At 37.5% G+C, this 15,624-nt stretch overlaps 1 protein-coding gene across 1 annotated transcript in view; it reads right to left on the bottom strand.

Moving 5' to 3' along the window:
* DYNC2I1 (dynein 2 intermediate chain 1) overlaps nucleotides 1-13,114 on the bottom strand; it is a 29,581-nt gene extending 16,467 nt beyond the window's left edge. The window contains exons 1-9 of the mRNA XM_038129197.1: nucleotides 12,720-13,114; nucleotides 10,113-10,166; nucleotides 9,092-9,512; nucleotides 8,516-8,568; nucleotides 7,599-7,925; nucleotides 6,217-6,275; nucleotides 4,361-4,418; nucleotides 2,731-2,808; nucleotides 1,363-1,558 (exon numbers count right to left, since the gene is read on the bottom strand). Coding sequence (XP_037985125.1) covers nucleotides 1,363-1,558; nucleotides 2,731-2,808; nucleotides 4,361-4,418; nucleotides 6,217-6,275; nucleotides 7,599-7,925; nucleotides 8,516-8,568; nucleotides 9,092-9,512; nucleotides 10,113-10,166; nucleotides 12,720-12,734 — 1,261 coding nt within the window. The 5' untranslated portion in view covers nucleotides 12,735-13,114. The remainder of the gene's footprint in view (nucleotides 1-1,362; nucleotides 1,559-2,730; nucleotides 2,809-4,360; nucleotides 4,419-6,216; nucleotides 6,276-7,598; nucleotides 7,926-8,515; nucleotides 8,569-9,091; nucleotides 9,513-10,112; nucleotides 10,167-12,719) is intronic.
* Nucleotides 13,115-15,624: the final 2,510 nt, after the last annotated feature.

Below are 15,624 nucleotides of genomic sequence, written 5' to 3'. Positions count from 1 at the left end.
TTGTCATTTTTACTTTAGAAGACTTATGCAGAAAGTGCCTCTTTCTTTCTCATGCCATCAGCAGGTACCTTGTTCCCCTGTGTACAGTAAAACACTCTGTGATCAGTTCTAAAGATTGCATTCAAGTCACATAGACTTCACATGTGCACACTACACCTCTCAGTAAGAGCTCAGGTACAGGAGAACCTCATCAACACAGGCTTAACTAATATCCTTAGATGAATAAGGAAAACATTGAAAACTTCCTTGAAAAGCCACAGTTAACAGACCAACTACAACAACTGATGTCACATCTACCTTACTCTCTCTCCAGGCTAGGTTGTAGCTAATTGACCTTAAGATCCAATTCCAGTCAGGACTAATGGTGCTTTAGTTCCTCAAAGGATGACTGCCTTTTTAGGCAATACTTGTAAAATGCTCTTTAACTTACAAATACAATTGCCAGACTGATCAACCACCATTTTAAGCCAACGAGAACAAAAGTTAATCAAAAAAAGAATGTGTTGTGTAATTAAGAATAAACCACCAAGTGTTACAATTCTGAAATTTAAAAATCTTTATCGATTCTGTATTGTTCACTAGATAAATAATTATTGCATAAATCTTCTACAAGAAGAAATTCACATTACAGTAAGCTGGTTCCTGCTGCAATGACCATTAACTGAAAATCTACTGACAGAATCAGAAACTCTTCTAGGCTGGAAAAGACCTTTGAGAGACACTGTAGGAGACTTACAGAAACTTCATGTTATTCTTCCATTCTGTAATTACTTTGAACCAGACTAAAAAGCTATTTAATATTCTTTTGCACAATGATTCTATGTGGTTGCTCACTTCAGTGCAGACTGCAATGGAGAACAACTGTACTTAAATAAGCAGCTCTGGCACTGACAGATGTCAGATCAACTGAATTCCAGACATTTCAGAAAGAGCTTGCATTTAAAAGTGATAAAGTGCTATATATTTGAGTATTATTGATATTTTTCTTGCCTTCCCTCCAGAACAGTTGCTTCAACTTTGCTTAAAAGAAAAAGGTGAATTTAATGCCAGCGGAAGCCCCAGACTGTTCCAGCACTCCTCAAGTTTTCAAAACCCAGACTCTCATATGCTCCTCTTACCCAAAATAAGATGTATTAAATGTCAGTCTGTACTTTTTATATTTCACAATTTAAATGATTAGTAATGCCTATGAATCATTTAGTATTGTGGACGTTACAGTGCTTACCACAAATCTACATGATTCATCCTGAGGACCAGATTTTGGTCTTTAGGCAGGCTGTTAGAAAAAGTGGCCAGCTGACTTGTAAGTTGCATGTGTTACTCATACATTTAATATAAAAAGGCTGGTATCTAGTCACATACCCATGACTGGCTCTTTTTTTTCATTTTCCATTCTCTTTGGCAATGGATTAAAAATTCTATCATTTTCTGCAGTTATTGCTCTTTGAATTTCTTCAATTTCTGATGTTCTGGAAAATTGAACCTGTCTTAGGTTTTCTTCTGCATCTCCTACTTCACCACTTTTGTCTTCATCATCTTCAAAATCATCTTCATAGACCTTTGAAAATAACAGAACTTCCAATACTTGGTAAACACAAATTATAGATGCTTTTTTCAAGATCTTGAACAGAAATTATAAAATGTCAAAATAAAAAACGTCATACAGATATCTATAAATCCTCTGATTGAAAGGCATTCTAAAATAACTGATGGAAAGAAAACAGCATCTCTTGATTTTGCAGTAATTTTAATCATGAGAAGATAATCTCAGTGTTGTTCTAGAGTGCCCAAAATATTCTTTTTATTTAATATCCTAAAGTAGATACTGTAAGTTCAGGTGAATTCTGTGTTCTTTGAAAAAATAAAATAACAGTGTTCAGTGGCATAAATGTGTCATGGATGTATGAAGTTGTTTATTTGACAGTTTTAATTCAAGCTGTCCTTTAATGGCAGGCTCACATTTACTGAACTGCCACACTCCCTGTCTGTGCCTAAGGGTCATCCTTTAACAAATTCTCCAAACTAAGACAATTCATGTCATGCTAAAATAATCACCGAACACATATGAACAAGTCTTAAATGTGCTTATTTCTCTTCACTGAGTGCTAAAGGGCTACTGCAGGGACCGGCTCAACAGTGGAAACCATCACACCTGACATGAGTGGAGATGAATTCTACCCTCACTGAACAAAGATGATTCCACTTCAGTGCACAATGAAAGCACATCCCACACAGTCTTATATCTTAGTAACTTTAAAGTAGACAAAAGAGAGCTAAAACCAGGGAATTCAACTAAACAAATTAGTGAAGTGAATGCTATGTGTCAATGCTATGTGTATCTTTTTCCTATGATATTTTTTCAATGATAAATGAACAGGCTTTTAAAAATTTTTATCTGAAGTTATTAGCTCTTATTATTTAAATAATTCAGGATTCTTCACAGAAAGTAATTTAAATAATTGAAATCCACAAAGGCAGAGAAAACATTTTGTGAACTTAAAAAGACAAGTTGGTTCCCAACCTCTGATGAAAACTAACTAAATATATAGCAGAGAGTTTCTACATAACATTTTAATTACTCACTATCTACTGTTAGCCAAATTAAGGTCACTGTCACCAAAAAATAACTAAAGGCCATAAAACATCCTGTTTATTTCTGTGAACAAAGTTATTCTTTATTTTGAATACTTAAGAATTAGTTCAGACAGACAGCTGTATACTTTTACTTACTTCAAAGTCATCTTCATAATTCAGTGAAAAATCCTCAAGTCCTGTGTCCGGATTAGAGATGTGTGTATCTTTCATTTCCTAAATCAGAAAAATAAATTAAACCATTAAATAATTTTCCCCCAAAAAAATCTCTTATCTGCCAAATCTTAGCATACAATAGATTAATTGCTGCTATTCTCAGATATTTCTACATTTTCAAGCAAACCTATAACATACAGTTTATACAGATAAATAAAATTATATTATCAAATGCTAATTACTGAATTAAACTTAATAGTACAGGAAGAAAAACAGACCTCAACCTTATCTTGGGAAGACCAACTGTTTTTCTAACAGTATTTTTATTGGAAAAGACATAAAAACTGCTCTGTTGACTACAATTTTGTTGCCTACAATTTAATTGATGGTGCTAAAAACAAAGTAAGATTGCCCTACCCTTTTGAGGACTAGACAAAATTATTCCTACACCTAAGTTATACTGGGGCACTCAGTTATAATCTGTTAATAAAATAATGCAAATGTTGAAATCAAGAAAGCAGAGACATAGATAAAACAGGAGAATAAGATAATTATTACATGTAAATAATTTTGCTAACATTGAATCCTCTACTTTATTTACACAGTACAAGATTTATGGTATCCCTACAATAACTTCAAATACATTTCCTTTCTCTAGATTATTATCTTGATTGAAATAATACCATTTCTTTATGGCAACTTTCCTGGTTTCAACATTTGCAGTGTTTCATTAACAGACTGAATCCCCCAGTAAAACTTAAGTTGTAAGAAATTTTTCTGATTTCTTCTGCCTTCAAGATTGCAGGTACTCAACAGTAACTATAGTTTAGTTCATATAATTTAAAAAAAACCCAAAAAAATCCTGAGTCCATTTAGTCAGACACCTTTAGTAACACACTCAACAAAGGTGAATCTTTATTAGCTTTTAGGCTACTTTGTAGTTTTTATTATCTATGATCATCTCAGAAAATGTCTGTATACAGAGCTGTCAGCTTTATTAATAACACAAATGCATCTGGTACAAATATGGTTTTTACACACTAAAAACCTCCCCCTGTCAGTATTGCCTGGGTTCCTACTTTCAAGAATTTATAGATAAAATCTGTATATTGTCAATACAAAGCAGGATTAGGAAGTCATGCTGGAATATCTTGAAGGCTGTGGCATTTGGAGCAACAAATATACAGAAAAAATCAACAGCACAGAATGCAGACCCTGGAATTAAAGTGTCCTTGTTGAGTCAGGTCTTAAGTAGGAATTTCGCCCTCCTGTGTTGCCTCCTATTGCCAATGAAGACAGAGAAGATAATGGAAAAGGAGAACAAATATAAGAGGACTGAACATTTCTCTCCACAAACTAGAAATGAAATTTAAGTCCTCACCACAGAAATTCACACTTAAAGATGAGCTGAATCAATGAGTTGAAAATATCACAAAACTTAACATTTTTATGGCAGACTTAAGCTGTATCTGCACAGACTGTTCCAAATAAACCCAAGTCTATACAGCCTCAGACTTGCTGAAAATTTGGTTCTGTCTGCACATGTCCACTTAAAAATATTAAAATAAATAATTTCAAAATATAAAAATAATTTCCTCTTCCTTAGTTTTACCTCTTGTCTTGTCTCCATGCCCTCTGTATCAATGAGTTTTCCTTTATCTTTTACACTCCTATTGAAAAAGAGAACAACAATTTTATTGGTTAACTCGTAAGAAAGCAGTTCTGTTTCAGTTTTGGTTTTTGGGGATTTTGTTTGGTTTAATTAAAAAAAAGGGGTTTTTCTTGAAAAGGAAAAAACAATTGGAAATTTCCACTTAACTGAAATATTTCTACAAGTATTTTTATAGATCTCAATAATATAAAAGGATAATAAAACAACCAAGTGATTAACCAGCAAAGAACTGAGAAACTTAGTCCAAATTTAACAGCTAAAATTGCATCAAAAGGCAAGAAAAAGTAGTGAGGAAAAAAATTCATAACCCCACACATTTATTACTTGTATTAATATCTGCAGCAATCCAGAGATCAAGATCAGGTTGGTGCAATATGCTCAAAAGCTATAAATCAAAAACTGATTTCAAACCTGTTTTTTCATTCAGGGGTCTTATTTATGAGGACAATACAATCAGGGTCAGAGAGCAGGAGCAAATCAACAACAAGCTTTGCTCCTCAATAATCTATTTGATTATTTTATATGAGGAGAGTAAGTAGAGAGTATCAAACTTCAAGAAGAGAATATTTTTACTTTTTATGTGAGTATTTGTATATACTGCTGTTGGGATTGAGAAACATAGGAAAAGGCAACAATAAAAATTAAAAATTGGCTGGATCATGTAATAACAAATTGGAGTGATTCAACATTAACAGTGCCTGAAGCTGAACCAGGGTTTCAGGACATCTCACCAAACCATACTGCCTTCCCTGCCATTCAGGAGTGGCTAAACTCTTCTTCCCAGCTATGCACAAACAATGACTCAGCCACAGCCCCAGCAACAGCTTCAAAACATTGCCTGAATATTCACTGCTGACACAGCTGAGTGCTGATGCCAGGTAGCATCTCAACATGTGTATTCTGAAATACTTAATTTTTCAGTTTTGCACAGGATCACACTTCCACAAATTCACTTCAGCCAAAGTGGTTTGTCCCATGCTTAACATTAATAATACTCAGCCACTGGTAGTGACTTCACTGCCTGTGTCCCCAGAAGCAAACAACCCAGACCTGTATTGAGCCAGGAACCTAAACTAGGCTTTAAGAGTGAGAATTGCAACCAACAATGTACAATGTAAAGAGAATTAGACTTCAGAAAGCTGTGTAAGAATTTTACAAGGCTGAAGAATTAAAGAATTCTAAATACTAAAATATACAGGAAACTTAAGATTTCTTTTTGCTAGTAATAAAACTTAGAAATATAATCCCGAAATTTAACAGATCCTACTGAGGGTATCTGGAACTTTTTCTTTCATATTCAACTGCAAACTTGCTATATATATATATATATATATATATATATATATATATATAATGTTTTAGATACCATCTAGGATGGGAACTGAGTATTGATACTCAAACTAAACAACAAAATAGAGTCCTGTGTAGTTTATCATTAACCTTGCATGTGTCCACATTTCTACATAGTGAATTTCCAGGTAGTAAAATATAGCATTTCTATCTCCAAAACTAAGTGCCCAGATTAATATATATGTAATTTACAAGGGCTGAAAAATATCTCTTGCCACCCTGATGAAGAAAAATAATTAAAGGAATACAAATACATACATTTTTATCTGAATCATCTTAGAGGATGGATTTTTTTGGTAATTGCTGTACTTACTATTTGGCCTATGAAAAAAAATTCTATTATCCCCAGATATGTGAGATTAAGAATTTATGCTTATTGGTTCGGTAGTGACTGAATCTTGGCAGACACCATCTAGTATATAATTATTTTAAATCTCTGAATTTACCTTACAAGCTGATGGCTCATTTCTTCTTGAATCCTCTCCTCCTTTTTGCATTCACTGTTCTGTGAAAGAAATATTCATGAGTCAGAAATGCTGGGAGAGAATATGTATATGACCCTGTATTAGTAGTACTCGCATCACACAGAAAAAAGGTTGTTAATGAATTGTCTCAATCACAGACTATTTTTTATTTCAGTCATTGCTTGCAAGATGCCCTCAAAAACTGGTAGGGCCTAAGGGCTGACCTTGGAAGGCTGTGGCCAGCCTGTTCCAAAAAATTACAATATGAGGCTTTAACAGTATGTACTACAATTCACACAAACTGGATGGAGGGACAAAGAACAGGCTCAGGCACTTTTAATCCCCAGTAGAGGGACTTGAATCTTAAATTCTGTATTATGAAGGTTTGCTTAAGTTTGGAAATGTATTCAACAGGTTGTTTAAGATAAAGGTCTTTGTCTCTATCAGAGCAGAAACATAAAACAAAATATAACTCTGGGACAGAGGCATCAGTGTGTGTGTTCTCTAACAGCTACCTGAGTACATTTCCAAGGAAGTCAAACATTGAGCAAGCCCCTGATAGACTTTTGTTGTCTGCTGCAGTCAGTCAGTTACAGGAATCACTCATGGAGGGCCCCTACACTGAAAGTGACTCATACTGTCACTAGAAAATATACTTCTGAACTTTTATTTCAGAAGATTGTACATCTTTACTATTTAGGCAGCAGAAGAAACTACCCGAGACCATCCCAACTGTTGTATGTCTCATAAAATTAATTTGATTTTAAGAGTTACAAATTACTAGAGATTCCGTCTCTCAGTCTCGTTGAATAAATACTTATAAAAAATCAGTAAAAAATGACAAATTATCGATTAATCTCTAGGATATAACATCGTGCTCCATATTAGAAACATAAAACATATTCTATGGCTTCAGAAGTAGAGGAAAATCCCACAAATATAAAGGGTCTATATTCACCTGCCTACTTATGAGTTGGATTGATGTGCTCCCTTGACAGACAACATAAAAGTAGCTTCTATTAAAATCTTTTTTGCTATAGAGGCAGCCAATAAACTTTAATGGACCTCAAGCCTTATGACATCTCCACTTCAAAGTGTTCGCAAAAATTTCAGAAGTCATAACAAGAAAGAATTTTATGAATAAAAGATGTTTCTAACATATAGGTAATTTTTTTGTTCAAATTTTATGGAAGGAATCAATCTGAATTAGCATACTTAAATGCAGACGTAGTGTTTTCATCTACCACTTTAGCCTCCAGTTTCAGAAAATGTTGACTTAAAATTCTAGCATTTTTATCATTCCCCTATTGACAATATACTAATAATTAAAGTAAGTGATAAGGTAATGTTTTAGCAAAACCTACCTTTAGATCATATTTCTTTCTTTCCTTTTCTCTGCTTTTTACTCTCTCATCAGCTTCTGCTGCTGGCCCTTCTCTGTCTCCATGGGAAGATTTTTCTTTAGATCTCTTTGATTTATGTTTTTCTTCCTCCTCCTTTCCATAATGTTTATGACTTTTCTCTTTAGAAAGACTCTCTTTTACTGTCCCAACAAAATGTTCTTTTTTTTCTCTGTGTTTTCTTTCTCTCTCTTTATCCAGCTCTTGATGTTTCTCAAACTTGTGTACACGTTCACCTTCTTCAACTTTGTAGGCCAAAAATTTTTCAATTTGCTTTCTTAAATTATTATCCTGCAAAGAGGAAAATAATATTAAATGTTTAAAAACTTCTCCAAGACAGTTCTATCTTCAGAAATCTAACCAGATTTGACCATTAAAATGATTGAATTTTAAGTACCTGATCTTTGTGTCACATGGATTTTTCAGCCATTTTTTTCATTTCCTATGATAAGTTTCAAATTATGGCTGCACTTGAGATTCTGGTGTTTCTTCTAGGACACTGCACACTTAGCTACAGAAAATTCTTTGAATTATATGTTCTTCACACAAAATATTAATTCTTGTCTACTAGGTGGTCTAAAGTAGGATGTACATTCATCAATTACCCTTGCAATAAGGGCATAAATAGCAGATGGAAACTTTTGATGTAGCTTTACAAAAATCAAGCATTTTTTGCTACAAAAATTTTATTTGTTTACTTAAAAAAAGAGAATAAAATCGGGTAGCTGAGATATATTTTGTTCCTGTTTTGTACACTTGTCATCACCTTACTATCTATGCATCTCTTGGATGTCTTGGGAAACACAGTCTAATCCAGTTTCTTCATTATTCTACAATTTTATCTTATTCTCATATGGAAACAGTTCACTAACTTCCTTTACCTTCTGTGCTTTATGTCTTCTTTCTCGCTCTTCAGCTCTTGCTTTCTCCTCCTCTAGAAAACAGATGTATAAATTAGGGAACAGGTTTTATAATATTCCAACTCTGTACATAATTAACTCTATCATGTAGAAAACAGTATTTTAGCAATGCATTTTCTCTTACATAAGATCTTTCTAAAAAGGAATTCTGTTGAAATTCTCTCTCCAAAGCTGGTTACTCCTTCTTCTCTCCTAATGAATCCCTCCAGTTTTGTGTCATGGTGAGAGTAATGACACATGCTACTGATTTCAGCAATCATCCTGCAAGTGAAGGGATCACTCAGGACAGAGTGTCTAGGCACTGACCAACAAAACCAGTGACATCCATCCTCTCTTCAGAGGAAGGGAAACAAGCATCAATTTTTTAAAAGCATCAAAATAGAACTAGGTTAAAAAAACATTCCATAAAATACGCATGCCAGCAGCTACTCACACCTGCTTGTTTTATCCTCTCTGCACAGATGGGGTATGGTTTCAGAGTATTCCTGTCTAAATATCAAATATTTCCAAGTACAACAGCAAACCAAAGTTACTTACCCAAACGATGCCTGATTTCTCTTCTTCTGTGATGTTCTGTATCTCTTTCTTCAAATGATTTCAGATAATTTTGTGGATCTATTATCTCATATGTCTTGTGCTTTTTGTCTCGTTCCCTATCAGTGTCCTTGTCTTTATGTTTTAGTACACTGTGTCTCTCCTCCAAATATGACTCTTGAACCTTATCTCTGTGTCTCTCTCGGTCTTCTCTCTGGTGTTCTTTTTCCCTTTCTCTCTCTCTCCTTTTATCCCTGTCCCTGTCACTGGATTTAAACCTCTCTCTCTCTCTTGTTCTCTCCTTGCTCTTCTCCCTGCCTCTGTGTTCATGTCTGTAAGGGTCTATGTCATAAACACTCCTCTCTCTCCGCAGTTTCTTTTCTCGGTGTTTTTGGTCCTCATTTTGACTATCTGGTAGTGATGCCTGAAATAAAATTTAAAAATCTATCATTATAATTCAGCAATCAATTTTGATAGGAGTATATTAATGTGAAAAAAATTGCTGGATTACAAAATATGTATTTAATTTCTGAAATGGTATTAAAATGTTGATATAGTTCTAGGCTTACTTTGTAAACACTAACATTATGTCTGTGCTTATTGAAAAAACCTAACAAATTGAATATTAATAACACATATTGGAAAGCAGCTTTTAAAAAATACAACACAAACCTAATATAAATATCAATGACATAACTGACTGCAGCCTGAATGCCTATTTGACCAGGGGATAATGTAATTAACCAGTTTAAAAACACAAAACAAACATGACAGACAATGACGATAAATACAATAGACAACACACTACGAAAGTGAATAATATATACAAAGCAGAGCTGTCACTTGGATTTGGGTGACCAGCAAATCAGACCCCATTGACTGTAGTGTGATTACTGTAACAATGCATTCTTTCCATTTATCTAATTTAGAACAAAGAGTCAACTCTTTATGTTTAGACCACCAATAAATTCTAGTGCTGTAAGGCAGCTTAACCTCAAGACTAGCAGAAATAAAATAAATCCACCTTTAGATGTTTCCTAAGCTCTTCTGCTTTCCAAGTATCTTCTTTGGTTCTTTTCTAGAACAGAAAATGCAGAAAAGACTGAGTAACCAATTTGCAGAGAGAAGGAAATCATTTAACAATGAATCATATTTCTAAGGAAAGGATCAAGGTGCACACGGCAAGTCTCACTGAAAGGATCATGCAAACAATAATTTGATTTAGCTCTAACACCTATTTACAGTAAATCTCCCCTTCCTGGATCTGGAAGAAGCCTGAAGCTCAGACTGCATGTGTAAGTTGACTGCACATGAAATACTAGTATGTAGCACTGAAGGTAAAAAGCAAAAAGCTGATGAAACCAAAGTAAATGTGATTGTTTCACTAGAGTGCTCCCTCATAAAATAAGTTCTATAACCTTCTATCTGCATATGCAGAGCTCCTCCACTTGGCTGCTTGGCTGTTGTTACAATGACTAAATAAAAATTCATATTGTTTGAGATCACTAAGGGAAGGGAGAAATTTTAATCTATTGAATATTTGAACTAGTTCATTGGAGGATGATGACCATATCCAAAGTGACGTGATCAGGCTATCCTTATTCTCAACTTTAGACTTGGCAAAAGCTGTTGAAGATTAACAAAATAATCACTGATAAATATGGTAATGATGAGCTGCACTGGTGGAACAAAATAAACATATGGTGCTCTTTTTCTTTTGTTAATTCATTATATGGAGGCATTATTTTACCAGTACATATCTTTTAAATTATTCTACATGAAAAAAAAATCCTTTTCAAGCTTGGATTTTACAGAAGATTGTAGTGGACTGGTAAGCTTCTAAAGTCAATGAGAAGTCCCAAGAAAGCAGTATTTGTAACAAAGTGCCCTTTTAGTTTTATTTTCTTCTGATCTCTAAAAAAGGCAAAAAACCAAAGAATGCAAATATTTACTATTGCAGAAAGTCAGATGAGAAAGTAAAAACAAAGCTGATAATTTTCTTTAGTCAAGCTTTAACAAAGCCTAATAAACTCAACAGAACTTGTATGAATGTTAAGCTGGAAGGGAGGATATGGATGGGAAGAAAGCAGAATGCTGTATTACAGTCCCAAACAGTAACCTATTTAAAATAATGTTTTGGATTTAGACAATATTTAGGTATATATCATCAAACAAAGCAAGAATGCTAATGATGTTAATAGCATGACCAGCAGACAATATCAGATGAGGCTGCTTCAGATTTATTTCGAAGCTGAGGCAAAAAGCACACAGCACACATTCCCAGGTGGTTCTCTGGCAGCCAGTAATAAGCATCTGGCACTTTTCTGGGGTCTGCAGTTTTCACTTCTGCTGCTTTTGTGTATGACAATTTTCCACTTACATCTCTGCTTTTGCAGAAGTATAATAAACAAACAAGGGAAATGAGATATTTTATAAAGGGTTGAGACCTCTGTCTGTCTGTAAGTAAATGTCCACACAATAATGTTTCAAACAAACTGTCAAAGGATTTATTGAACTTTCTTACTTGTCTGCTAATTTAGAAGTACTTATATATTCATTTAAATCCAGATTAAGATTTGTTACTTAAATGACACTAGGGTTTAGCTTAATTCTTCCACCTGAGAACATTCAGCTCACATGAAATGCCACACATTTACTGAACTTAAAAAGTTCTATGAACGTTTTTACCAGTTAAGAATCTGTCCTTTAATCTAAAGATAAAGCAGTCAGTGGAAAAAGAAACCTTGCTGCTTTAGATAAACTTTGAAAGTTTATCTGAATATAAACTGAGATTGGTAGGGGTTTGTTTCTTCACTCATAACTAGAAAGATAAGAGGTTTTCAGAACATAATGTTTTTAACCAATTTAAGAACTCAGTTAAATGTGATTCTAAAGAACAAGAAACAGAAGAACAGTAAGAAAAAATTCTGTCTTTAATTTTTAAGCCAGAGAAAAGTACTTTATTTTTTGCATGTGAACATTTATCTTTCTTATTTCCAGTATGAGCTGCCAATTTGAGAGCCCTCAAATAGGTAAGAGCACGGCTGACAGAAGCAGCAAAAGGAGGGTTCCTCACTCCGTGTGGCTGCTCCTGCCTCTGGCTCTTTGGCACTCCCACAGCGACACACCTGAGATATTTCAGATCAAAGTCGAACTTTTCCATCCCAGCTCACTGGCACGTCTGCTTTCGCCAGTGAAAACGGCACCAGTAATTGATGCTAGCAGGCGCACGTGGTTTTGTTTCCTTTCTTCCGGAGTTCTACAAACGCTCAATAATTTAACACCTTAATGCAGAAGTTACGTGTGTTCCCGAAGAACTAAAGCCCGGCAATTAGCGGTTACAGGAGCATCAATAATTAAGCACGCTTTTATCTAGAAGGTGAAACAAGGGGTATTTCCGTAACCAGCCGTCCCCTTCTGCAGGAGGATGTGCGGGCGGTACAACCTCCCCCTCAGCCTCGGGATAAGGATTTCCTCGCTACGCCTCTTGCGGGGGGGATTCACCGCCGTGCTGACAAAACAAAGCGACCCGGCCGATCCCAGCAGAGCCGCGGGGGTTCTCGGGGACAGCAGGCGAGGCTGCGGCGCTGTCCCCCGCCCCTGCCGCGCTCTCCCGGCCGCTGCCTCTCACCTTGTCCCCGTCCATGGGGCCGGGAGGCCGCGTCCGCCGCCGCGGGCCGGGACCGGGCGCTGCGTGCGGGCCCGCCCCGGCAACCAGGCCCGGCAGCCGCTCGCAGAGCGATGGATGCGCCGGCGCCGCCTGCGGGGCGGCATGGCGGCGGGAGGGGCGGCCCGCTCCGGGCTGTCCCTGTGGCCGAGGACAAGGGAGTCCGAGGGTGCAGCAGGGAGGGCACTGCTAGCAAGTCCTGCTCCTCTCGTCGGCCCTACTGAGGGACATCTGGAGTCTGTGTCCATGACAGAGGGAGGGACATCTGGAGTCTGTGTCCAGTTCTGGGCTCCTCAGAACAAGGGAGACAAGGAGCTCCTGGAGCGGGTCCAGCGGAGCGCAGCGAAGGACATGAAGGAGCATCTCTCCTTCGAGAAAACTCTGAGGGAGCTGGCTATGTTCGGCCTCAAGGAGAGACAAGTGACAGGGGACCTGGTTAATGTGTACAGATATCTATGGGTGGGTGCCAAAAGGATGGACCAGGCTCTGCTCGGTGGTGCCCAGCAATAGGAGATGAGGCAGTGGGCAGAAAGTGATGCACAGACGCTCCACTGAACCTGAGGTAGAGCTTCTTTACTGGGCAGGTGGCCGTGCACGGGAACAGACTGCCCAGAGGAGCTGCGGAGTCTCCCTCACTGGAGATATTCCAGAACCATCTGAACGCAATCCTGTGCTCTGGGGTGACCCTGCTTGAGCAGGGAGGTTGGACCAGATGACCCGCTGGCCATATTCTAATTTCAATAACTGTAGTACATCAATCACCTCTCTGCTGAAAAGAGGTGAGTTAATGACTTGTGATGGAAAGACCAGGTGACCCACTGTGGTCCCTTCCAGCCTGACCCATTCTGTGATTCTGACTTGGTGCTCAGGTGGGTTTCTGCAGGTGAGGGCTCAGACCCTGTGAGTTGGGGATGAGGGGCACATCCCCACAGCCCTCAAGCACAGTTGTTCTCTGCAGCTCTGACTCATGCTAGGTGAAGTGTATCATGAAACCATCCCTCATCGTGGCTGACTCACTTCTAATAAAGTTGTGCACAATTACTGCAGGGCAAAAAAAACTGTAAAAGGGTGCTATGCTTAATCTGCCACTTATCCAGATGCTGGGTAGAGGTAGGTATGAAGAACAGTTGTATAAATCAATTAAAATGCTAAAAATCTTCCCCCAGTGATAGTACCAGAGCTGATTTCTGCAACGAAGCACAAGTGGCAGCTCACCAAACACACCTGGAACGAGCTCGATGGTTGCCTGCAGGAAAGGTGTGTGCCATTTCACAGCAAATATTTATAACTCATTAACACGTGCAATTTAAAAGACCAAGTGAAAATTTCTCTGGGTTCTTTTAACTTCATTCCCTATTTTCATAGTGTAAAAAAAAAAAAAAGTAAATATGTAGCTGCTACTGCTAATATTGATGATTGTAGAAAACTGACTGGGGGGGAAGCAAAGGAAGAGGCATTGTTGCATTTTGGAAACATTCTTGCCATAGTTCAGTGGGAGTTCGTGGCTGACTTCAGAGATAAAATTTAACCCATTATACTTGGCCTTAAATAGTCAGTTGACAAGTAGGTACAAACCTGTGATACCTTGCCTCGTATTCATATTTCCAGAATAAATTAAGAATGCTGTAAAAGTTTCCACTTGTCCAAACTGTGAAATATTTTCCTTTATCATGTAACAGAAAAGTAAATCAAACATGCAATTATGAGGAAAAAAAACCCATCTTGATATTTTCTTGGAAAAAATAAAACCAAAAAACCACACAAAACCCCAAAAAACCACACCATTAAATGTAAGTATGACTTTTAAGGGCTAAATGGTATTCACTAAATACAAACATCTATGGATACTAAAATATTTATAAGCCTTCTAATGGATTACTTATCTGGTTTTAGCAGAACAGTAATAATCTATAAGCACCTGGTGTGGGGAGACTCCCAAATTCAATCCAGGCTGTGGGATGAGCAGATTGAGAGCAGCCCTGCCCAGAAGGGTTTGGGGGTGCTGGTGGGTGAGAGGCTGGACATGACCCAGCCATGGGCACTCACAGCCCAGAAACCCAGACATGCCCTGGGCTGCATCCAAAGCCCTGCAGGCAGCAGGGCAGGGAGGGGATTCTATCCCTGACCTCTAGTGAGACCCCAACTCAAATATTGCATCCAGCTCTGGATGGAGAAAGACATGGACCTCTTGTAGAGAGTCCAAAGGAGGCCACCAACATGATAAGAGGGATGGAGCACCTCTCCTACAAGGAAAGTCTAGGAAAATTGGAATTGTTCATCCTGGGCAAGAGACGGCTTTGGGGTGACCTTATTGTGGCCTTCCAATACCTGAGGGGAGCCTGCAAGGAAGGTGGAGAGGGACTTTTTACAAGGTCATGTGGGGACAGAACAAGGGGGAGTGCATGCAAACTAAAAGAAAGTAGGTTTAGATTAGATATTGCGAAAATCTTTACAGTGAGGGTGGTGAGTCACTGGCACAGGCTGCCCAGAGAAGCTGTGGATGCCCCATCCCTGGCAGTGCTCAAGGCCAGGTTGGATGGAGCTCTGAGCCACCTGGACTAGGGGAAGATGTCCCTGCCCAAGAGAGTTGAGCTAAATGATCTTAAAGGTCCCTTCCAACTCAATCTTTTCTGTAATTCTATGATTTTATATTTTATTCCCTGAACAAATAAAAATGGGCATAAAAGCCATCTTGGATTAACTCAAAGAGCTCTTTAACCATAGTGTATAAATATATGGAACTAGGCATCTGCTTAGGAAGGGACCTCTACAGAAATGCTGTCCTGTGAATAGAGACTGAAGAACACAACAACCTTTTAACTGGATTTTATTTTTAACAGCAATATAGCAAATACATAGAACTAAATAA

This window comes from Motacilla alba, chromosome 2 (assembly GCF_015832195.1).
Source record: "Motacilla alba alba isolate MOTALB_02 chromosome 2, Motacilla_alba_V1.0_pri, whole genome shotgun sequence".
NCBI classification, from domain to species: Eukaryota; Metazoa; Chordata; class Aves; order Passeriformes; family Motacillidae; genus Motacilla; species Motacilla alba.
The sequence above is the reverse complement of the archived record's forward strand: the minus strand, read 5'-3'. Positions and strand labels throughout refer to the sequence as shown.